Source organism: Octopus sinensis, linkage group LG19, assembly GCF_006345805.1.
Source record: "Octopus sinensis linkage group LG19, ASM634580v1, whole genome shotgun sequence".
Lineage (NCBI taxonomy): Eukaryota > Metazoa > Mollusca > Cephalopoda > Octopoda > Octopodidae > Octopus > Octopus sinensis.
In genome coordinates, this window is record NC_043015.1 from 27930853 (window position 1) to 27956761 (window position 25909).

At 38.7% G+C, this 25909-nt stretch overlaps 1 protein-coding gene across 2 annotated transcripts in view; it reads right to left on the minus strand.

Moving 5' to 3' along the window:
• The window catches only part of LOC115222264 (ras-related protein Rab6), a 218660-nt gene that overhangs the window by 73779 nt on the left and 118972 nt on the right, over positions 1-25909 (minus strand). For both annotated transcript variants that reach the window (XM_029792428.2, XM_036511325.1), the window contains exon 2: positions 1278-1336. In XM_029792428.2, coding sequence (XP_029648288.1) covers positions 1278-1336 — 59 coding nt within the window. The remainder of the gene's footprint in view (positions 1-1277; positions 1337-25909) is intronic.

The following is a 25909-nucleotide window of genomic DNA, read 5'->3' on the forward strand; positions in this document are numbered from 1 at the left end:
AAACACACACACGCATATATATATATATACATATATACGACGGGCTTCTTTCAGTTTCCGTCAACCAAATCCACTCACAAGGCATTGGTCGGCCCGGGGCTATAGCAGAAGACACTTGCCCAAGATGCCACGCAGTGGGACTGAACCCGGAACCATGTGGTTTGTTAGCAAGCTACTTACCACACAGCCACTGCTATGCCTATAAAGATCAGTTCTGCAACTGTCAGAATTCAAAAGCCTCAAAACCAGAAAATTCCTACCTGTTTCGTAATATTTAAGAAAAGGTTATTAGTTATCTAAGATCAACAAGCTGTCCAAAAGCTGAAATCTGATCAAGCTTCTCTCAGAAATTATAAGTATGTCTTTGGGGTAAGTAGGTGTCTGTCACAAAGCCTCAAGCTCTCTTTACAGGAAGAAATGGAAATGAAAATCTGTCAACAAAATTATGACTGCAAACATTAGCAAAAAGTCACACATTTTGTGGGAGACAGAGTCGAATAAATAAATCCAAATTCCTGTTTCGTACTTTTAGCAAATACTTTTTGTTTTCTTAGAGTACTTAAAAACATTCACGCTAGAAATCACAGATATGTATAATTAAAATCCTTCAAAATGCTTCAGCCTGAAGGCTGCGGCCATGCTGGGGCACCACCGCTGAATGAGCTACACTAATATGTGAATCCACCTCTGATACGTGGCACTTGGTCAACAAGGGAGTTTGATGCCGCTGCCCGCATCTCTGTCTCCTGTCGTGAGGTAGGTTCATCTGGGACCCCCGACAAGAAGAGATCCAGTTTAGTTTTAAAGAAACCCACGTCCACACCATGCAAGTCTCTCAGGCATTTAGGGAGGATGTTAAAGAGCTGTGGTCCTCTGAAACCCAAACTGTTGCAGTATCTGGTCCTGTATTTTGATGGTGATGTTGGAATCTTTGGCACCATGCAGTGGCTCCCCTGTCTCTACATATGAAGACTTTACTAGTGTTTTGCTATTAACAATAAAACACCAAATCCTCATTCTGTAAGAAATGCCATGTCAAATTCTTTGAAGTACAGTGGACTAAATAGACTTGCAACCCTAGATCTAGAATTTTCAAAAGACATTTTTTCTCACTTGTTCTTCACTTTATGGCAGTAAAGTTATGTATTTCTTTACTGGTGAGAAAGAAAACAAAAAGAAACAAAAAGGTAAAAAAAAAAAAAACTAACCGCAGAACTAAAATTGTGATTCCTTTTCTAAAACAACAACATTTATAACGACAAAAAACAGACACTTACCTGATATGTGTTATCAAAGCTATCGTACATGAACCTAGTTATGAGTGAAGTCTTGCCAACTGAAATTAAACGAAGAAATGCAATTAAAATCATCGTAAACAGCAAAATGAGGTGAAAGGTCTCTTTTTATATAAGTAATTATTTTAACACTGTTTAAATAAAGTAACTCTGTAGCAACTGAATATAATGAAATGTTTCCCTTTTTAGTTGCAAATTTGTGAAAATATTTATAAAAAGTAAATAGCATGAAATGTGTGCAAGACACTATTAACACTTCATGTCTCATGTTCAAATATCCTAATACATTATTAGGCACAGGTGTGGCTCTATGGTTGAGAAAGGTATAGAAGCAGGTGTGGCTGTGTGGTTGAATAGTTTGCTTCCCAACCACATGGTTCTGGGTTCAGTCTCACTGTGTTGCACTTTGGATAAATGTCTTCTACTATAGCTTCAGGCTGGCCAGTGTTGTGAGTGGGTTTGGTATTTGGAAACTGAGGTTGTATGTATGAATGTGTGTTTGTGTGTGGATGTATATATATATATATATATATAAATCTCATTGTTGATCTGGCAAAATACATTGTTTATCTATGGCTCATCAGGAACTAAAGAAAAATATTTAGGATGAGTTGATGTATGATATATGGAAAGAAAAGTGACCAGATGTTGCTTCATCATCATCATCATCGTCGTTTAACGTCCGTTCTCCATGCTAGCATGGGTTGGACGGTTCGACCGGGGTTCTGGGAAGCCAGAAGGCTGCACCATGCTCCAGTCTTATCTGGCAATGTTTCTACAGCTGGATGCCCTTCCTAACGCCAACCACTCCGTGAGTGTAGTGGGTGCTTTTTACGTGCCACCTGCACAGGTGCCAGGCGGGGCTGGCAACGGCCACGGTCAGATTGGTGTATTTTATGTGCCACCGGCACGGAAGCCAGTCGAGGCGGTGCTGGCATCGGCCACGAGTCGGATAGTGCTTCTTTTTTCTAATTTGTCCCTACGGAAAGTGTATGTGTGTGGATGTATATATGTTCATCTCCTTGCCTTGACAGTGCCTAATGAATATGTCTGGCCATAGGAAAATATCACATTGCTTAGAAACAGGTAAGGCTGGTAACAGAGAGGCATCTGGCCACAGAAAATCTGCCTTAATAAAAACTCTGTCCAAACATCATCATCATTGTTTAACGTCCGTTCTCCATGCTAGCATGGGTTGGACGGTTCGACCGGGGATCTGGGAAGCCAGAAGGCTGCACCAAGCTCCAGTCTTATCTGGCAATGTTTCTGCAGCTGGATGCCCTTCCTAACGCCAACCACTCAAGTGGATATTAAAATGATGATGATGATGAGGTGGTGGAAGAGGTGGGAAGTGATATACGGTTACTTCATAAAAATAGAAGTAAATATACAGTTAGATGATAAGAATGGAAGTAGCTTAATAACAAGGAAAAGAAGTTACTGACTTAGAAAACAATATTCTTGAAAAAAGAGAAAAGCATTTGTAATGTATCTGCCATGGGCGAAGAAGAATTACTAAAAACTGAAGGCTGATGAATAATTTCACATAAAAAGTGCAAAGCTTTGGTAAAGAAGATGAGCAGTTACTCTGTACTAATCAAATATAATTACTAGAAATTGAGAAGACTAAGGATTGCCTCACTTGACATTGAGTCAATTTTTTTTTTTTATGTTTTAATCAGGAGGTAAGCAGTTATCTATGACTTTAACTGACTTTCTGAAACTAGAGGAAAGAAGAGGGAAAGTTATCTTTAAACCGGCCATATACAGCCTGAATGTTGTACCTGTTTTAAGTTTAACCCTTTAGTGTTCAGATTACTCTGTTAAATGTAATACCTTTTCACTCAAATTGTTTTGAATTAATCCTGCATTATCTTATAGCTTTGAGGTTTCAATGATGTGATTGTTTATTTTTAGCATGACATTGTAGGTTAGGTGTGAGAGGCTAGATATCACCAGTTTGAATATAAAACATGTAGAATATATTGGGCCAGATTTGGCCAGTTTAAACGCTAAAGGGTTAAACCAGCGAGATCTGGCATCTCATGCCTACCCTACAATGCTATTCTAAAAATCAACAATCACATGGTCTGAAATCTTGAAGCTACAAGAAAATGATTAATTCAAAATGCTGTGAATAAATAAGCACAGGGTTAGTTAAACTGGAGGCCTAAGCTGAATGCTTTCAACAGGATGACTGTCAAAAGGACCAAGGTACTAGGTTTTGGTGTTGAAGCAGGTGACAGATTAAGTCTACTAATCAAATAAGCCACAGAGTGGGATTTGAACTCAGAATGCAAAGTTCCAAAAGAATACAGTAAAACAAAAATAAAAAAAAGTTAAGTTATTGCGAAAAGAAAGAAAACATTATTTCAAGCTGTGTTCTTGCGTCTCTGAAAAATGTTACATATTTTTCACCTTCACAGCGATATATATAATATATTTAATTCTGTATGTCTCATACTTAGCTTCTGTACATCTTTGTTAGACAAAGTAATTTAGAAGTTACTTCAATCAGTAGCCTCAAGATTCAACCAAAATTTAATAAAATCTGCTGAAATTAATTATATAAAGATTTCTTTAGAATGTCACTGAAATGGACGATTAAATACTATGGAAAATAGAAATGAATGGAGAGTCGGGGTCATGGAAGTTCAAGCAAATTCAACCCAATGATGATGATGATGATATAAAGTTTGCATACATACTATTTATATTCTAGTATACATTGCAATTCAAAATTATATGTAATATAAAATGTATTAATGTTATCAAATTTTCTTCACAAAGTTTTAAATATGGATGCCATTCAGCAACTTCTGGTAATTTGTGAGAAATTTGAAAAGTACAAACATGATTAATTGCATGATACAGCATAGAATTGAGAAGAGCCTTGGTTAACCAGATTTTGGTAAAATTGAAGAATCTTTGTCATTGGCAACCCCTTGAAGTCAAGCATGATTGTCCATGAGAATTGACTGTTTGTGTATATGCATCTGAATAGGTATAGGTCAATATGAGAGCAACAATCTGGGGAGTGCATCGTTTTGTTAAGTGTGGGGAAGCTGTTGATATCAGTTTCCTCATGTTCTCGACAGTGAGATATCTTGATCCAATGCCAAGACGTCCAAAATGATTGGTAGGAGCAAGCTATAACAAGACATCATCCGCTATCATAGCCAATTAAACTATGTGATCTATCATTGCTTGTTCTGCTTGTTCTGGGTCTTTATTGTAACTTTGGCATGAGAGGTTGTTAGCACTTTCCCAAAGTGCTGCTTTGAGTCTGATGAGAGGACAGTTGACTTAATGTAGACTTTACTACTTGAAGTGTGAAACGTACTTTAATATCTAGATTTGACTTCCATATCTAGGAAATGTCCTGTATCTTATCCTATAGGAAAGTTGCAATAAGTAATTCAATAGTAAATAGGAATATATGTAAGACCCACACAAATCTGCTTTACACATAAAAATCCTAGACAACATTCAAAAGAAAGTCATGCAATTAATAGATAAAGACTCATTTACCAACACCATCATCATCATCATTTAGCGTCCGCTTTCCATGCTAGCATGGGTTGGACGGTTCAACTGGGGTCTGGGAAGTGAGAAGGCTGCACCAGGCCCAGTCTGATCTGGCAGTGTTTCTACGGCTGGATGCCCTTCCTAACGCCAACCACTCCGTGAGTGTAGTGGGTGCTTTTTACGTGCCACCGGCATGGAGGACAGGCGAGGCTGGCGAACGGCCATGATCGGATGGTGCTTTTTACGTGCCATCAGCACGAGGCCAGTCGGGGCGGCGCTGGCAACGGCCATGTTCGGATGGTTCTCTTACGTACCACCGGCACTGGTATCACAGCTGCAATTTCCATTGATGTTGAACAAATTCAGAAACTCTTTCTCTCTCTCTGTCTTATCTACTGCTACTACAACAGCCTCTGCACCTCTGAATAATCTAGTTGCATATTTACATAAACCCAAGCCTAGCTGAAAATCTCATTATTCCTACTCTCATCACCTTTGCAAGGTCCAATTTTCCAGATCCCACACGAAACACTTTCCTAACCCTTCCTTCTCAGAACTCACTGCTCCTTGGAATACTCAACAACATTTCATACACACAGTCGTTAATTTACAAATATCCACACTGGACATCAGTCGCATTAATCTCACCAGTCCACAATGACATGCAACTGTCCCTCTTCCTTTGATTAGCTGATAAAGAGGATAAGATAAACCTAAAATCCACATTGATAATATCTTCAATTACCAAGACTAAAGTAGTGTTGTATCACATTAGGAAACCGTTAGAGGAAAGTATACAAGTTAGTTAAAATGATAGTCAACCGCATAAAGCTTTGTAAGGTTGGCTGTTAATGCAATATCAATTTCAACAGTTACTTAAATAATTAACTAAACGCCATACGGATGATAGTAGCAATATAGAGAAAATGAAAAAAGAAAAATTTGAAACAGAACTAATGACCAGTAATAAATTCGGTGAGTGAGGTGGTTAACAAAACAAACTGATAAAGTATAATAAATATTATCAGTAATTTTACTGGTATTCATTGAGTGATGAGCTGTACCTTCATTTAATAGATAACACTGATTTAGATAACGAACCCCCCCCCCCCCCTAGCATTGCTTGACAACCGATGCTGGTGTGTTTATTTCTCTGTAACTTAGTGGTTCGGCAAAAGAGACCGATAGAATAAGCACTGGGCTTACAAAAGAATAAGTCCTGGGGTCGAGTTGCTCGATTAAAGGCGGTGCTCCAGCATGGCCACAGTCAAATGACTGAAACAAGTCAAAGAGTTCTATTTCATTCCAGTATTTGGAAGTATATACTGAATGTTTAAGACCGACAATTTTGAAATGATTTTAGTTTTACTACTACCAACAGTTATTCTACAAATGCGTGGTTTTATGCCCTACTTTGGAATTTAAAAATCCTAGTAAATGTGCACATTTGCAGAGAGCAAGTAAAAACCACATCAGCTAAATTAATCAGTTGATAACAGCTGAAGGAGAAAAAATGTGTGTTAACAGAAGATAATCCGGCAAAGTGTTTCATCAGAGTTTGCTGTGATTGTTTAAAGTAGGAAAGTAATTGCCATGATTAAATTTCATGGGTGGGTTGCTTACTTCAAAGGCGTAGGTTAAGTGGCAAACAAGACATCTTCAAACAATTTTTGATAATATTGATAAAATAAGCTACATCAGTCATTTTAACAGGGTCGAGACGGCTGTATTATTAACAGAACTGTGATGGGCATATGTAAAAAAAAAAAAAAAAAAAAAAAAAAAAGAAGAAATTTTTGTTTAGGTTTCACTTCAATATAATTGTTAATTATAGCAGAGTGTTTTATCATACTCTCTCTTTCAGTCATTTGACTGTGGCCATGCTGGAGCACCGCCTATAGTTGAGCAAATCGACCCCCAGGACTTATTCATTGTAAGCCTAGTACTTATTCTATTGGGTTCCTTTTACCGAACCGCTAAGTTACGGGGACGTAAACACACCAGCATCGGCTGTCAAGCGATGTTGGGGGGACAAACACAGACACACAAACATATACACACACATACATATATATATACATATATACGATGGGCTTCTTTCAGTTTCCGTCTACCAAATCTACTCACAAGGCTTTGGTCGGCCCGAGGCTATAGTAGAAGGCACTTGCCCAAGGTGCCACGCAGTGGGACTGAACCCGGAACCATGTGGCTCGTAAGCAAGCTACTTACCACACAGCCACTCCTACGCCTATCATAGCACCGAATTCTTAGCATTTTGTACATAGTAGTTAACTGGTAAAACATATATTGTATAACGCATTCAACAAGGAAATATATAGACTGTAATATAATCTAGAATGAAGAAATAAAGCATATTTCTTTCCATTAGTCAGTGCTCACCTTGAGTGAAGGAGAGATTGCACAGCCAAAACCTTCCAGCCAGAGTCATAGTTTAAATTCCAAAATGAAGGATATTGAATGACTGAGATAGTAGAAGTGCTTTTAATAGGGTTTTAATAGACAACACAGTCACAATGGTTGGCAGAAAGTCATGTGATAAAACAAAGGTGAGCAACATTTAGTCCTACCAACAAGCTATGAGTGGAAAATGTAAAGCTTGAGTCAACACTGGCTCCATTTGATTTTGCATGAATGGATCATAAGGGATCAAAATGTGAAAAAGGAATTGCATCATTTGATTATAGAGGGTAGAAATTAATTAGCTTTATCATTCATCATCATCATCATCATCATCATCGTTTAACGTCCGTTTTCCATGCTAGCATGGGTTGGATGGTTCAACTGGGGTCTGGGAAGCCAGAAGGCTGCACCAGGCTCCAGTCTGATCTGGCAGTGTTTCTACAACTGGATGCCCTTCCTAACGCCAACCACTCCGTGAGTGTAGTGGGCGCTTTTTACGCGCCACCGGCACAGGTGCCAGGGGAGACTGGCAGTGGCCACGATCGGTTGGTGCTTTTAACGTGCCACCGGCACGGGGGCCAGGGGAGACTGGCAGTGGCCACGATTGGTTGGTGCTTTTAACATGCCACCGGCACGGGGGCCAGACGAGTCTGGCAATGGCCACAATCGGGTGGTGCTTTTTACATGCCACCAGCACGGAGGCCAGTCGGGGCGGCGCTGGCAACGGCCACGTTCGGATGGTTCTCTTACGTGCCACTGGCACTGGTATCACAGCTACAATTTCCATTGATGTTGATTGATTTATATCTAGGGATATGACAAAGGCAGATGTCTGTAAACTAATTAAGTAATGATATTTCAATATGAAATTCTATCATGGCTGAATAAAAATAATTGTCAAAATAAATTCTCAAGTTCACCTCTTAGAAGAAGTACTGGAATGACACAAGAAAGTAACAGAAGACAAGAAATATTACAGAGGATGGAAGCAATCAATAGCAAATATATAGAAAGATATTTAAGTGACATTTATGGTTATCTGGTGTAGCTAAACTTGGATTAGGGAAAAAAATATATCTTTTCTTTGAAAAGTCTGTCACTTAACAACTAGAAAAATCATCTTAAAAAAAATTGTTTTAACAAGTCAGAACTAATTACGAAGACATCATAACAGCTATTTCTTTTTTTTTTCCGAGTTTAAATGAGGGAGGAAAAGAGGGGGAAAAAAGAAAAGTAGAATGGTGAGAGAAATTACGAAAATTTCTATTATCATATTTTTATACAAATATTTTTGGATGATAGAGTTTATCAAGTGTGGGAGAAGAAAAAAACAAAAAAAAAAACAACCTATTTCTGTGGCTGTTTGAAGAAAGAAAAGTAATAGCAGATATTTTCGAACGTATTCATTGTTCTGAAGTTACTTATTCCTCTGAGATTAAGAGAAATTATATTGAAGTAATTTTACAACACCGTTACCTATTTTGGGTGAGTGTAGTGCAGTGCACGGGAGTGTTTTAGTGAATATATTTATTTGTTTATGGGAGACAACACTTAAGGCGACCATGCCACAGTCAATAACAATCTAATACCATTTACACGAGATATATTGAGATATATATAAATGGCAAAATGTCTGTGTGTGTGTGTCCTTTATACAAATCCACAAATTTTCAGTTAGAGGGCTCGCACTTTCTATGGTCATTCAAAACTGTCCAAGGGTGGTCGTACACATCTTTACATTTCCCCAGTCACCCCACAACGCCATTAAAAAATCAATAGAAGTGACTTTTTTGTGAATTTTCTATCAAAAACCCAATCAAAATGCCCGAAACTTGATACGCCAATTGAATGCCAGCTAGCTGTATGTGATTGGTCGGAGATTTGGACAGTACTTGCATGTATGTGTGCATGCACGCAGCTGTATATGCATGCACTAGCACTATGACCAGGCGTTGCCAGGTCATAGTGCTAGTTTGTTATATATGTAAGGATATAAATGTGCAATGAGTGGAATAATGAACTGAGATTGGTCATAAGTAAAGTAAATCTGGATAAACCAGTTGAATCTAAGTGAATGAGGGAAACAATTAGGTATTTGAGGTGTTTGACATTGTCAAGGAAAAAGAAACTATTAACCCTTTAGTATTTAAACTGGCCATATCCGGCCAAAATAGTTAATCTGTTTTACGTTCAAACTGACCAGATCCAGGCTCTCACACCTACCCTACAATGTTATTCCACATTAAGTAATTACACCATCAAGATCTTGAAGATATGAGATAATGCATGATTAATTCAAATCAATGGGAATCAATAAGCATTATGTTTGATAGAATAATCAGAACACTAAAGGGTTAAACATGATTAGAACAAAGTGGAAGTATTTTGCAAGTTGTTGTTTAGTCCCAGGTGTATTTTAATTAAGCAGATCCATGAATAAAAGGCATCCAAGATCACTCCAGCTTTTTTTTTTTTTTCCCATTTTTGTAGGACCTCTGTCAGTCAATGTTAACCATGCATCTGTCCGTATATGTGCAAGCAGGGGCAAGATTTTTTTTTTTTTGAGCAAGGCTAGCAGTCACCCCCATGCTTGCAAATCTCTCTTCTTCACACCACTGGCGCTTACTTAAGACAACGGCCACTGACATGGACTGATGCAGCTTGTCACCAGTGTTGTCACAGGCATTGCTATCAAAATGCAAGGAGCCAGAACAAATACTTGCCCGGCCCTCTAAAAGTTTTGCCAATCCACTGCCCTGAATAAATATTTTTATAACTGACCCCAAAAGGATGGAAGTCAAAAGTTTTGCCAATCCACTGCCCTGAATAAATATTTTTATAACTGACCCCAAAAGGATGGAAGTCAAAAGTTGATCTCAGCAAGATTTCAACTCAGAATGCAGGCAATCAGAACAACAACTGCAAATCATTTTATCCAACACTTTAGTGACTCAGCCAATCTGATCTACTTTTTTTTTTTATTTTTAAGGCATGTGGGACCACGTTATCTGATGTGTCCTTTTTAAATAGTTGAGTGTGATTTGAAAGAAATTTGACAGTAGCTGTCAAATTTCTTTCAAAGCTTGGGGCTATAGTAGAACTAGCCCAAGGTGCCATGCAATGGGACGGAACCTGAAGCCATGTGGTTGGGAAACAAGCTTCTTATCACACGGCCATGCCTGCTCCTCATAAATTTCATACATGATAAAGCAGACAGCTACCGACACATGGAAATTATAGATGTATCTCTAAGCCTGATTCGATTTCACATCAGCTGGACAGACAGTGCAGAAAATTCTCATGGCAAAGCAGACAGATGTAGTTTGAGAAGTTTGGTTTTTTGTGAGTGACGAAGGATAAGTACCAAAAAGCAGTTGCAGAGGAAGAGATTGTTTTGAAGACATGTCAAACAGGAACAAAAAGCAAAGCAAAAGATGTTAAACCACTTATAGTGGCCCATGATGACATTGTAAGTAAACAAGGGAAGCCAAACTCGAAATACCTTTGTTCTATTTGTTTGATAAGAAATTTAATTTGAGATTCTGTATTGAAACTAAGAGCTTCACTGCGACAGAATAATTTAATACACACACAGAAGTACACATGATCTTACATTTACTTCTTGCATTATATATTTCAATAAAATGGAATAGAATATTATGCAAATAGCCTGTAAATGCATCATGAAAGAATTTAATACTTAATAATTTTCAAAAAGAAAAAAACAAAAAACAAAACAAAAAAAAAAACAATAATGTAATAGAACAGTAAATCTATGTTTTAAATAGCTAATATGGCTACTAAGATGGATCTTGAAACCACCAGAATATACCACTAATTCAATAGCTTTCAAAACATACTATACCAGAATCTCTTTTGCTCTCTCTTTATACATAAATATATGTGGACACCTATAAATGCATTTATATGCACGAGAGAGAGAGAGAGATAGAGAGAAAGAGAGAGAGAGAATATGCTTTATTTATTCCATTAAAACCATATTTGAATATGGTACCTTCTTAAAAGAACTGGTTTCCTTGTTTCATGAGCTAGAGCAATAAATATTGGCTTTCTTTCTGTAGTAGGTATTGGCTTTCTTTCTGAGAGCCGGGGCATTAATACGGCTAACACAATCTGACACGAACTGATCTAATCAACCCATTTACTTTACTTTGGAGAGAAAACTGCCACCACCACCAAAAAAAAAAAAATAAAGAATAAATAAAAGACAAGGCATTGCAAATATGAAAATCTTGAAAAAAAAAAGAAAAGAAAAAGTATAGTTTCAATGCCTTATATTTTGGATACATAAAACAACCAAAATTTTGATAGAAAAAAGGCATCATATTGAAAGAAAAATCTTATGAAAAAACAAAATAGAGAATATATACTTTTTAATGATGTAAGTAGCTGAAATACTGAGTAAACGGAACATGGTATAGAAGTGAATATAGTTTATTGTAAAGAAAATATTTCCATAATGGAATAAATGGAACCAGTCAATAAATACTTAAGTTGCTTAACATTAACTTTTCAACACAGGATTGAATGAAGAATATATATTGGATTACTAGCTTAACATTGTGGAGTTGCAAGTGTTTTGTAATGTCTGTGAGTAGATGGCATCAGCTCACACATATGTGTGGGGGAAAATAGGTATCTGATCTTTTGGGAATAGTATACCTGTGAACCAGCTTTCATTTTGCTCAATTAACTTAATGATACTGAAACAAGAATCGAGCATTGACTTCCTGAGCCCGTATAACCTGCATAGACAAATATAATCTTCTCCTAAGACCTTTTAGTGGAACGGCGCTAAGTCTAACACAGTAAGACTATAAGAAGTGCAAAAAGAATAGAAAAAAAACATCAACCTTCCATTCTAAGATATATGAAGAAATTTAAGAAGCAAAACTTTCCTGAATAATTCATTTGGTAGGAAACTGAGGATAAAGATTATGTAATTACTGATACTTTTTTTCTCTCCTTTTACTTGTTTCAGTCAGTGGCCATGCTGGGGCACCGCTGTGAAGTGGTTAATCAAACAAATCGACCCCAGTACTTATATTGAAGTCTGGTACTTATTCTATTGCTCTCTTTTGCTGGACCGCTAAGTTACAGGGGTGTAAACAAACTGATACCAGTTGTCAACTAGTGGAGGAGGAAACACAGACACACACAATAGGTTTCCATACAGTTTCTGTCTACCAAATTCACTGATAAGAATTATTCTTGATGTTAAGAAAAAAAAAAAGAAAAAACAATACAGAAAATGAGTCAAATAGGAAGTCTTAAGGTCACCTGACCTACAAGAAATAGCAACCAAATTTCTTTCAATCTGAAATATTTTTATCATTAACCCTTTCATTACCGTATTTATTTTGAGATGCTCTGTGTTTCTTTCAATTGTTTTAAATATAACAAAGAATTTAGTAAAATAACTTTGTTACCATTAAGCCAGTGTTAGGAACATAAATTTTAACTAAGATTTGGTGGAAGATTTGAATTCAAAACTTATGAAAACAAGACATTTATACTAAAGAGTCAGAGCCGGTTTCAGCCGGGTTGGTAATGAAAGGGTTAAGCTCCTAATCAGAGCTGATCAGGGGCTAAACAACATCACTACTCAGTTAAGCGATTTTAGGATATGTTACAATACAAACTGAACTGAATTAAAAGACCAGACCTTGAATGTATTTTTCCAGATTCCTGTGATGACTTAGTATATAAATTGTGGTGCACCTGAGCACTGTATACAATAATTTCATTATTATTATTATTATTATTTTAATACAAATTGGTGAAGATATTGACATTAGCACATTGCTGTCCTATAAGAAAGCTGTTTGATGAATATAAGTGCTGAAACCTAATGAGTGAAAATAAATTCTAAGTGTTCAATCTACAGAAAATCTACATAAATGAAAATATAGCACCTAAGCTAAACTAGAAAATATACCTACATAAAAAGAAAGAAAAAATGTGCAAGTAAGCACTTAAGACGAGATCAATACATTTTGGTTAGGACAAGAAATATTACTAAGTTACCAGTTTTGGTTTGAAATATTCTAATCTAACTTTTTTTTTCTCTCTAAATAATAAAATATAACATAAGATGTGTATTTTAACTCTTAAAAAAAAGTTTTACAAGGCGTTCTGAAGATTGAAGCTTGCAGTGGTAACAAACTGTTCTCTTCCCAGGTCCACAGGTTCTTTTCCCTTGGGAAAGTGGTCTGTGGATGTTGTCTGCGAGTAGATTATAATAAAACTAATTTATTTTTAATAAATGGCTTTTTCTAAAAAATATAAAGATGCTGGTTAATGTTATGTGATAGAATGATATTCAAATTATATATCAGAAAAGTTGTACTGATTATGAAGATGTCATACCAAGGTATGATAAATTTCAGTAGTTAGTGTGTGGTTAAAATTCTAAAATCACAGCCTTTTTTTTTTGTTTTTCATGTACTGGTTTCGCCTGGAAAAACTGGCTGTGCTCATTGTCTTATGGGTACTCCTTTTGGGCTGGTAAAATAAAGTACCAGTGAAGTACTGAGATCACTGTAACACACGCTCTCCCCTTGAAATTGCGGGCTTTGTGTCAAAATTAGAAAGAATTATTTGTAATACAGAACTGCTTCTTTGGTTCACAAATATTCAGTCAATATTTCCATAAGATAATTTTTCAAGTCAAGAAATCAAAGACAACTCATCCCTTTATTGCTATTCCAAGTACCTGACCATTACTAGCCTTATTCAGCTTTGTCATTAACATATTTTCAAGGGTCTAACTACCTCTCTTTACTCTTTTCTCTTTTACTTGTTTCAGTCATTTGACTGCGGCCATGCTGGAGCACCGCCTTTAGTCGAGCAAATCGACCCCGGGACTTATTCTTTGTAAGCCCAGTACTTATTCTATCGGTCTCTTTTGCCAAACCGCTAAGTGACGGGGACGTAAACACACCAGCATCGGTTGTCAAGCAATGCTAGGGGGACAAACACAGACACACAAACACACACACATATATATATATATACATACATACATATATATGACGGGCTTCTTTCAGTTTCCGTCTACCAAATCCACTCACAAGGCATTGGTTGGCCCGGGGCTATAGCAGAAGACACTTGCCCAAGATGCCACGCAGTGGGACTGAACCCGGAACTATGTGGTTGGTTAGCAAGCTACTTACCACACAGCCACTCCTGCGCCTGTTGCTCTTAAAAATTTTTTTTTTTAGGAGTCTTATTTTAGAGTTAGACAAGTACAGCTATGCAGTTTAGAAGTTTGTTTCCCAAACACATTGAGCTGACCAAAGCCTCGTTAAATGAATTTGGTTAGCAGAAACTAAAAGCAACTCCTCAATTGTGTGAGCATGCGTCCCCTTGTCTTGACATTACATGATTGTAGTAGTGTCGAAGGCGGCGAGCTGGCAGAAACATTAGCACGCTGGGCGAAATGCGTAGCCGTATTTCGTCTGTCATTACGTTCCGAGTTCAAATTCCGCCGAGGTCAACTTTGCCTTTCATCCTTTCGGGGTTGATAAATTAAGTACCAATTACGCACTGGGGTCGATGTAATCGACTTAATTCCTTTGTCTGTCCTTGTTTGTCCCCTCTGTGTTTAGCCCCTTGTGGGTAGTAAAAAAGAAAGATCGTAGTAGTGTCATTCATTTCTAATATTGTGTGAAAATATGTCTGGCCATGATGAAATGTAACTTGGCTTGGAAACAGATATGGGTTGGCGACAGGAAGGGCTTTTGGCTGTAGATCTGTCTCAACAGACACTGCCTGGCCCATGCAAGCATGGAAATGTGGGTTCTGAAACAATGATAATGATGACGATGACAACTAACTGTATTTACAGTAAAGTAGTAGTTACCTCATTTCTTCCAGACCCAATGTTATTTTAATATAATACCTATTTCTTTATTACCCACAAGGAGCTAAACATAGAGGGGACAAACAAGGACAGACATAGGTATTAAGTTGATTACATCGACCCCAGTGCATAACTGGTACTTAACTTATCGACCCCGAAAGGATGAAAGGCAAAGTTAACCGTGACAGAATTTGAACTCACAACGTAACGGCAGACGAAATGCCTATTTCTTTTCTACCCACAAGGGGCTAAACACAGAGAGGACAAACACACGGATTAAGTCAATTATATCGACCCCAGTGCGTAACTGGTACTTATTTAATTGACCCCGAAAGGATGAAAGGTAAAGTCGACCTCGGCGGAATTTGAACTCAGAACGTAACAGCAGACGAAATACCGGTAAGCATTTCGCCATGCGTGCTAACGTTTTGCCAGCTCGCCACCATTTTAATATAATACCAAACTACCAATAGGCCGACCTTGGTGCTGATTAGGTTGTTACAGTAACAACATCTAACTATACTAAATGAACCATCACAGCAGTTCACAGCCTTCAAACCATGGCTGCCGTCCCTATTGGTTGCACCAGTAGTATATTTAATGAACTTAAACTGATGATTCACTGTTGCTAGCTTCCTCATCTTGTTTTCATTGATTGCATGGTCTACATCATAGTATTGAGTGTCTATTGACTTTTTTTTACTACATTCTCTTCATGACCAATTACCAGTAGTTTTTCAAGTGTGGTATAAAAGTGATAATATCTATTATTCAACCAATACTTAACTGATAACCATGTTGACTTTCAGTTTTCATAACCAGCATCCATATTCTCCTGCAATGCTAATATTGATTCAGTGATAAAAACTAAGCCATCTTCTAGGTTCTTCCAGCAGCCTAGATTCAGCTATTACGACATTAAGGACTATAGAAGTGAGAAGGGCGTTCAAAACAATTTTCTCAACATTTTCATTTCATCTTTCTCACCATCATGTTTTAACACACTCGTCTATACTGAGAAGTGTCCACGAAACAGAATTTCTCTTAGCATTTTCTGTTATGTGAGCTTATTTTCTTCAATTCTAACTTAATTACATTTCCTGAGCTCTTCCTCAAAATGTGCTGCAGTTTTGGTGAAGGTGCCAAATCCAAAAGTAATTCCTTTTCCTTTCTATTCTCCCTTAACATTTTACATGCACTACTCATAAGTCAACATTTTCCTCTCTTCGTGTGCCATGGCTACAGGAATTGGCCATTATGCCAAAGCCTGAAGATTCATGATTTTTTCAAGAGAAACATATGGCAATGGTTTCCCATAGTCTTCTGCTGGTATATATTTTTCAATTTACTGTTAGTCTCCTGCTCTCCTGAGCTTACTTTTGAGGTGCAGACCAATTTAATCCTTAGGCAGAGAGACTGGTTCACATGACAGGTGACATTCACATGCAAGTGGGTGTGTGTGACATATCAAGAGGACAACCGTCCACCAAGTCCTGTCTGTATGTCTTAGCCACACAACCATCTTCTGCTACTTGACCGCACTTGATTGAAAATTTTGAAATCATTGCATTACATATGTAAGATGGAGCTCCCTAATTTACAATCTTGATTGAATGAAGCAATCAAAATTGCCATGTGGACCTTTAAATCTGTAGAACATAAATTTTATCTTTTAACCACTGGTCTTAAAGAATTAAGTGACCTCATATCTTGAACGGTATTTTGAAAACAGCAATGAAATAATTTTGTAAACTGATAATAATAATAATAACAACAACAAAAATTTCTAGTGGTATTCTCTTATTTACATTTGCATAACATCTAATATTAAAATGAAATGAATTGAACTGAAATATGAGAAAAGTAAATTTATTTTGAATCCAATATGCAAAATAACTGGAAGGCATAAATTTCCCAAATATAAGAAAATCAATAGAGACTTCATAACTAATCAAAAGCAACTGTCGTACAGAACCGATGAATTCAGTATTAACTGAAATATTGTTTATTTTGTTCTGTGTACACAAAAAAATTTCAATCTAGATTGTTTTAAACATTTAAAAGAGAATGTTTTTCTAGGATGTCTTCAAATAATATTCTTGAATTTATGTTTAAAGGTTTTTGTATCATATCAAAGAATTACAATGCAAAAATCTATAAAATTTCGAACATTAATGTAAGAGAGTTGAGAAATATGTAAACAAGGTATCTCAAAGTGAATTCAGCTTTTAATAATCTATATATATAAAACTGTAGTTGTGTGAGTGTCTGTCCCCTTCGATTTAGATTCCTAACTACTCCCACATTTTGCGGTGCAGTTTAACCAAATTCGGGTATCTTATAGTCGTGATTCATATCGAGCCCGTCTGAGTATTAGCGCGCGTCTACGATGAGTCTACGATTTAAAAAATAATTTAACATCATTTTTTATTCCATTTTAATGCATAATTTTTCGTGTGTCGATGGCGGCGGAGTTGGTGTCCACGGTCACACTTGCACCTGTTTGCTTCTCCCCCTTCTTCCCTCCCTCGTGAAGCTGTGGGGAAGGGAGTGTAAGGAAATCAACGTCGTAATGCGTTGTCAAGGAGACCAGCGTTCTTTTAGAACAACGACTTCATGGCTTGAAGACACCAAAACAGAAATGGCTAAGAAAGCCCGAATTGGCATCTATAAGGGAAGTAACTCTCTAAAAATGCTTATATAGTTATTTCCCTTACAAACCCGAGCAACGCTGGGCGATACTGCTAGTTATATATAATCCATTGGTTTAAAAACCCATGGATGGAAAAAAACCCCAAAAAGGTAGAAAGCTATCTATGAGACTTGAACCATGTATCTTCCGCAACCCAGACAGATGCGCTACAAATTACATTAAAGCTACTTTCCAGCTTTCATCCAACTGAATTAGATACTTTGATCTTACAAGTGAGACAATGAGTCTGTTTACATTTGGGACATAGATGTAGAATTATTAAGAAATAGGTAAATAAGTCTTTATATATGATGTAGGAGGGGCTGTGTGGTAAGTAGCTTGCTTACCAACCACATGGTTCCGGGTTCAGTCTCACTGCGTGGCACCCTGGGCAAGTGTCTTCTACTATAGCTTTGGGCCAACCAAAGCCTTGTGAGTGGATTTGGTAGACGGAAACTGAAAGAAGCCCGTCGTGTATATGTGTGTGTGTGTGTGTGTGTGTATATATATATATATGTCCAACCCATGCTAGCATGGAGAACGGACGTTAAACGATGATGATGATGATATGTATTTAAAAAAATTTTTTTTATTTATCTAGTTTCAGCTCACTAGCTGTGGCCATGCTGGGGCACTGCCATTTGCTGCATGTGTGTGTGTATATGTTCGTGTGTCTGCGTTTGTCCCCCCAACATCGCTTGACAACCGATGCTGGTGTGTTTACGTCCCCATAACTTAGCGGTTCGGCAAAAGAGACCGATAGAATAAGTACTAGGCTTACAAAGAATAAGTTCTGGAATTGATTTGCTCGACTAAAGGTGGTGCTCCAGCATGGCCACAGTCACATGACTAAAACAAGTAAAAAAAAAAAAAGTAAAAAAGTATGTCTCTTCAGCGAGATAGAGACTGGAAGTAGGCCTCATGGGTGTCCAAAATTTTGTTTCCATGATCATCTCCAGCAGTCTATCTTCTTACATGGTATCCCTCCCAATTGGTTGAAGCCCCTGGTTGTTAATCAGAAGGCATTGGGGATCCGTGTGTGATGCTGGAGTGAAACACTTTGAAACCAAATGTAAGAGACAAAATGAAGAGAGGAGGTGACATCATTAACCCCCTGTGACTTTAGTTTGGGGTCACTTTCAGTGCCCTCAGTGCCAGAGGATCTGCTTAACTTGAATCAGTCTTGTTAGCCACGTTCACTCCCATGAGAAATAATGTGCTGGACGTGGACGAGGATGAATGTCATCACTTTTCATGGGCTGTCACAAGTAATAAGCAAGCAAGGAATATCAAAGTAAGTCCAGTCATAAATAATCATCATCATCAATTCATGTTTTGTGTCCTAGAACTCAGAGGGCCAGTTGCCTGGTTTCTGTAGTGTATAAATAAGCGAGATCACAACATTGACCCTCACGCAACACACTGCCTGTTCTGGAAATTGAAACCACAATCTTATGATCACAAGAGCAACACTCTAATCCTTAAGCCACACACCTTCACCTATTTTATATCCTAACAATTATTAAATTCTATTGATGATGATGATGAGCCTTATATACCAGAAAGTAAATGGAGCTGGAATAAAAGCAAATACGCACCAGTTAGAGTCTGGAAGCGTAATTAAGAGAAATTATACAATTTTCTCCATTCATTTCTAATATCTTATTTAATCTTCGATAACCTTGATATACTGATAAAGATAAGTGTGCAAAGCAGAGTAATTGAACTTGAGAACATCCATCTAATAAACCTCGGAAATACATTTAAAAATCAATACAGGCATTACTGTTATTTGACTCAATATGTTGCATGTACATAACTGTTTTCTAATATGTTAGAAATATTAATACAGTGCAATAAAAGATCTTAAATAGTCGACAATGTCATTGAAAAATTACATTTCTGTTAATTGTAAAATTTAATTTAATATTTAACTGATTTTTATTACTACTATCTTTTTTTTCTTCTTTTACTTGTTTCAGTCATTTGACTGTGGCCATGCTGGAGTACTGCCTTTAGTCGAGCAAATCGACCCAGGACTTATTCTTTGTAAGCCTAGTACTTATTCTATTGGTCTCTTTTGCCGAACAGCTAAGTTATGGAGATGTAAACACACCAGTATCAGTTGTCAAGTGATGTTGGGACAAACACAGACACACACAAACACACACATATAATATACATACATATATACGATGGACTTCTTTCAGTTTCCATCTACCAAATCCACTCACAAGGCTTTGGTCAGCCCGGGGCTATAGTAGAAGGCACTTGCCCAAGGTGGCACACAGTAGGATTGAACCTGGAACCATGTGGTTGGTAAGCAAGTTACTTACCACACAGCCACTCCTACACCTGTAGTGATAATTTCAATGGATGTATGAAATATGATTTCATCCAGATCTCTTATTTTCAAAAGAAGTTATTTAAAACTTTAAAGATTCCAATGAAAACATTTTGTAATATATCACAACTGGCTTGGTATTCAACTTTGTATGTGTAGATCTGGTTTATACACTATCTTTCATCTCAGAACAGCATATCTTTACCTCATTTGTCCCTTTAAGAAATCTATGTGGTTCCATGTGTAGCAAAGTTTTCACTACACTTGTTATACAAGTACGAACCCTAAGAATTAAAGAGGGGGTGTATTATGAATTGTGATGGTGCCACATCAAAAAGCACCCAGTACACTAAGGAGCAGTTGACATAAGGAAGGGCATCCAGCCATAGAAACCAAGCCACAGCAGACCCTGAAACCTGGTGGGGTCCCTCGCCTTGCCAGTTCTTGTCAAGCCATCCAACCCATACCAGCATCATCATCATCATCATTTAACGTCCGTTCTCCATGCTAGCATGGGTTGGATGGTTCGACCGGGATCTGGGAAGCCAGAAGGCTGCACCAGGCTCCAGTCTGATCTGGCAGTGTTTCTACAGCTGGATGCTCTTCCTAATGCCAACCACTCCGTGAGTGTAGTGGGTGCTTTTTACATGCCACCGGCACAGGTGCCAGGCGAGGCTGGCAACGGCCACAATCGGTTGGTGGTTTTTACGTGCCACCGGCATGAAAAATGAATGTTAAATGTTGATGATGATGATACTCATGGTCTTTGCAAGGACATCACAAATGCCAGTGGAATGAAATTACAACGGAGAACTAAATCCAAGTTGTGCACTCTGTTTACTAACTAAGGACTTTTAACACTGATCCGATGTATTACCATCATCAGTAATATCCACTTATGTTCAAAGTAATCAAGAAAATTTGGATTTAGCAAAATAACCAGAATTTTTATTATTAGTTGGTGCTTGGAACATAAGTCAAGAAAAGGTTCTTATAAAATTGATAGGTTTTAAGCTTAAATATGACCACCATATTCTTTGTAGTCTTTGTATCCCAGAACAAGGAGTGGACTCGGATTGATATCAGAAAAGATTAAGCCCGCTATTGAAAACAAACAACACAACAATTATGTACAGCTCCTATCACAACAGTGCACTATAACTCTCCAAACTATCTAATCACATTCAGATAAATAGTTTCTTCCTTATTAATTAATCTAACCACTTAACCTTCAATCTATTTTCAATGGTTTTAAAGGATGTGCATGCATGTGAATGACCAGTTGAGAGATAGATAGCATCTCTATAACAAGTATTACGCAATAGTAAAATACATCACATCTTCATTTATAACAGACTAGCACTATGACCCGGCAACGCCGGGTCATAGTGCTAGTGCATGCATATACAGCTGCGTGCGTGCGCACATACACGCGAGTACTGTCCAAATCTCCGACCAATCCCATACAGCTAGCTGGCATTCAATTGGCGTATCAAGTTTCGGGCATTTTGATTGGATTTTGGATAGAAAATTCACAAAAAAAGTCACTTCTATTGATTTTTTAATGGCTTTGCGGGGTGACTGGGGAAATGTAAAGAGGTGCATGACCACCCTTGGACAGTTTTGAATGACCATAGAAAGTGCGAGCCCTCTAACTGAAAAATTGTGGATTTGTATAAAGGACACACATGCACACAGACATTTTGCTGTTTATATATATGGAGATTTGGTAAGGTGTCCAGATAAGAACGCCATGTTTCAAAAATGAAGTCAAATATTGAATTTAACCTTTTTGTTGCCATATTTCTGCTAAAATACACTTTTTGTTTCAATTCATTTTGACAATAATGAAGAGTTTAGTAAAACGACTTAGTGTTTGGAATAAAATAAAGTACCAGTCAAGTACTGATGGGACAATGTAATTAACACATCCCCTTTCTCCAATAAACTGGTATCTCATTCAGGAGGTATGTTGTAATCACTCTTGGTCACTTATAACCCATGGAAACTGGGTAACTGGTCTTATGAATCTTAGGGTAAAAAAGGAACTCAAAAAAATAAAAAAACCCAAAACCTTGTTCATATGCATTTCTAAATAATAAGGACCATAGGCGCAGGAGTGGCTGTGTGGTAAGTAGCTTGCTAACCAACCACATGGTTGCGGGTTCAGTCCCACTGCGTGGCACCTTGGGCAAGTGTCTTCTGCTATAGCCCCAGGCCGACCAATGCTTTGTGAGTGGATTTGGTAGACGGAAACTGAAAGAAGCCTGTCATATATATGTATATATATATATATATATATATATGTGTGTGTGTGTTTGTGTGTCTGTGTTTGTCCCCCTAGCATTGCTTGACAACCGATGCTGGTGTGTTTACGTCCCCGTCACTTAGCGGTTCGGCAAAAAAGAGACCGATAGAATAAGTACTGGGCTTACAAAGAATAAGTCCTGGGGTCGATTTGCTCGACTAAAGGCGGTGCTCCAGCATGGCCGCAGTCAAATGACTGAAACAGGTAAAAGAGTAGTGATGGGAAATGAACCCCACATTTGTTTTCTGGATAAATGCCTTAAACAGAATAAGACCAAATTAAAATCCTTCTAATTAAATTATGTCATACATTTAAGCAACAGTGATAGTAGTACCAGTAGTGTCTTCTCCAGACTATACAAAATTCCATAACAGTAAGACGAAGTTCATTCTGTGATTAGTTTATATCAGAGAACTTATAAAGTTTTTTGAGAAGTATCCAAATTTCTGTCTGTTCTAAGAAAATTTGGTATTCAGAAAAAAACCAAAATAAAAAACCGAAAGTAATGACTCAAATATTCAAAATATTTCTTCACTGCAGGCCTACAAAAACAAAACAAAACAAAACCCCATTCCAAATGAAAAATGTTGCAATTCCACAACAGAGCACCATCACAAGCATGGAACCTGTGGAAGAGGTAGACCCAGGAAGACAAGGGATGAGGTGGTGAAGCATGATCTTCAAACATTGGGCCTCATAAAGGCAATGACAAGTGACCAATACCTTTGGCAATATGTCGTGCTTGAGAAGACTCGTCAAGCTAAGTGAAATCGTAATTGTGACCGATGTTGATATCATATAACTGGTACCTGCGCTGGTGGCACATAAAACCTACCCACTACACTCATGGAGTGGTTGGTTATTAAGAAGGGCCCAGTTTCCTGGTTTCTATGGCGTATGTGTTCCCCGCCAGCTGGACAGGATGCCAGTCCATCACAGTGTTACTCAAGAAACAGGAAGAAAGAGTGAGAGAAAGTTGGGGGCGAACGAGTACAACAGGGGTCGCCACCACCCTCTGCCGGAGCCTCATGGAGCTTTAGGTGTTTTTGCTCAATAAACACACACAACTCCCGGTCTGGGGATCGAAACCGCGATCCTCCGACCACGAGTCTGCTGCCCTAACCACTAGGCCACTGCGCCTACACACACACACACATATGCATGTATGTATACATGTGGGGTGTTTGTGTTTTGCATGCATGTGTGTGGTTCTGTGTGTGTTGGAACCTGTTTTATGGTGTGTCTGATTACTTTCTGACCTCAACATTCTATCAACTGTTAGTTACACCCATCACAAACAATTTCGAGCTATAAAAAACATCATCACCACCACTACCATCATTAACACCACAATTATCTCTGTCTTTACCATCATCATCATCCTCACCACTCCCCACCGCTGCCATCACCACTACCACCACCACCACTGCTGTTACCTTCACATCATCATCACTTTCACCAATATCATTGCAATTACCACCACCACCTGCAGTCTCACTTATCATTATTACTGCCACTATCATCATCGCCACCACTGCCATCATCATCACCATCACATACACCCACCTGCCACTGTCATTCCACTGTCTCTCCGCCTTTGTCTATGACTATCTTTCTTTCTATATAAGGAGATATTCATCATCATCATCATTTAGCGTCCGCTTTCCATGCTAGCATGGGTTGGCCGGTTCGACTGGGGTCTGGGAAGCCAGAAGGCTGCACCAGGCCCAGTCTGATCTGGCAATGTTTCTACGGCTAGATGCCCTTCCTAACGTCAACCACTCCATGAGTGTAGTGGGTGCTTTTTACGTGCCACCGGCACTGGTATCACAGCTACAATTTCCATTGATGTTGATCAATTTCGATTTCCACTTGCCTCACCAGGTCTTCACAAATCGTAACACCAAAGATGAACTGAAGGCAAGGATTATGGCAGCATTCACCAACTTCAACAAGGAGACTGTCCGGAAGAGTTGCAGAAGATTCTGAAGTCGCCTGAAGGCTGTGGTTGAAGTCAATGGCGATTTTATTGAATAAATTTTACTCTTTAGTATTTCAAGATATTTTTATGTAATTTTGGGGGAAGATAGTTTTTGTATGTGGCAGATGCTCGGGAGCATTAACCTCCGAAAATCTGCAGAAAACAACTTCCGTCACTTTCCAGGGGGAACAACTAGAAGTAGTTGATAGCTTCCGTTATCTAGGTGCCCAAGTCAGTAGTGGGGGTGGGTGCGCTGAAAGTGTAACTGCTAGAATAAGAATAGCCTGGGCAAAGTTTAGGGAGCTCTTACCTCTGCTGGTGACTAAAGGCCTCTCGCGCAGAGTAAAAGGCACTCTGTATGATGCATGTGTACGAACAGCCATGCTACATGGCAGTGAAACATGGGCCGTGACTGCTGAGGACATGCGTAAGCTCGTGAGGAATGAAGCCAGTATGCTCCGATGGATGTGTAATGTCAGTGTACTTACTCGACAGAGCATTAGTACCTTGAGAGAAATGTTGTACCTAAGAAGCATCAGTTGTGGTGTGCAAGAGAGACGATTGCGCTGGTATGGTCATGTGGCGAGAATGGATGAAGATAGGTGTGTGAGAAAGTGCCAATCCCTAGCAGTTGAGGGAGTCCGTGGAAGAGGTAGACCCAGGAAAACCTGGGATGAGGTGGTGAAGCACGACCTTCGAACTTTAGGCCTCACTGAGGAAATGACCAGCGACCGAGACCTCTGGAAATATGCTGTACGTGAGAAGACCAGGCAGGACAAGTGAGCCCAGCCCACTTATGAATGCCTTTCCTCCCTTGGACACAAAGACCTGTTGAGGCAAGCAAAGTTGATATAGAACCTCATCCGACGACAGGCACCCATGCCAACCCCCTTTGCTTGCGAAGACATGTTGGGGCAAGCGAAAGCAAAATCGAAATCGAATTGAACCAGCCAGGATCCCTGGTCTGGTGGTACGTAAAAAGCACTATCCGACTCGTGGCCGATGCCAATGCCGCCTCCACTGGCTTCCGTGCCGGTGGCACGTAAAATACACCAATCCGACTGTACGACAGGCACCCATGCCAACCCCCCTTTGCTTGCGAAGACATGTTGGGGCAAGCGAAAGCAAAATCGAATTGAACCAGCCAGGATCCCTGGTCTGGTGGTACGTAAAAAGCACTATCCGACTCGTGGCCGATGCCAGCGCCGCCTCGACTGGCTTCCGTGCCGGTGGCACATAAAATACACTAATCCGACCGTGGCCGTTGCCAGCCTCGCCTGGCACCTGTGCAGGTGGCACGTAAAAAGCACCCACTACACTCACGGAGTGGTTGGCGTTAGGAAGGGCATCTAGCTGTAGAAACATTGCCAGATAAGGCTGGAGCCTGGTGCAGCCTTCTGGCTTCCCAGATCCCTGGTCGAACCGTCCAACCCATGCTAGCATGGAGAACGGACG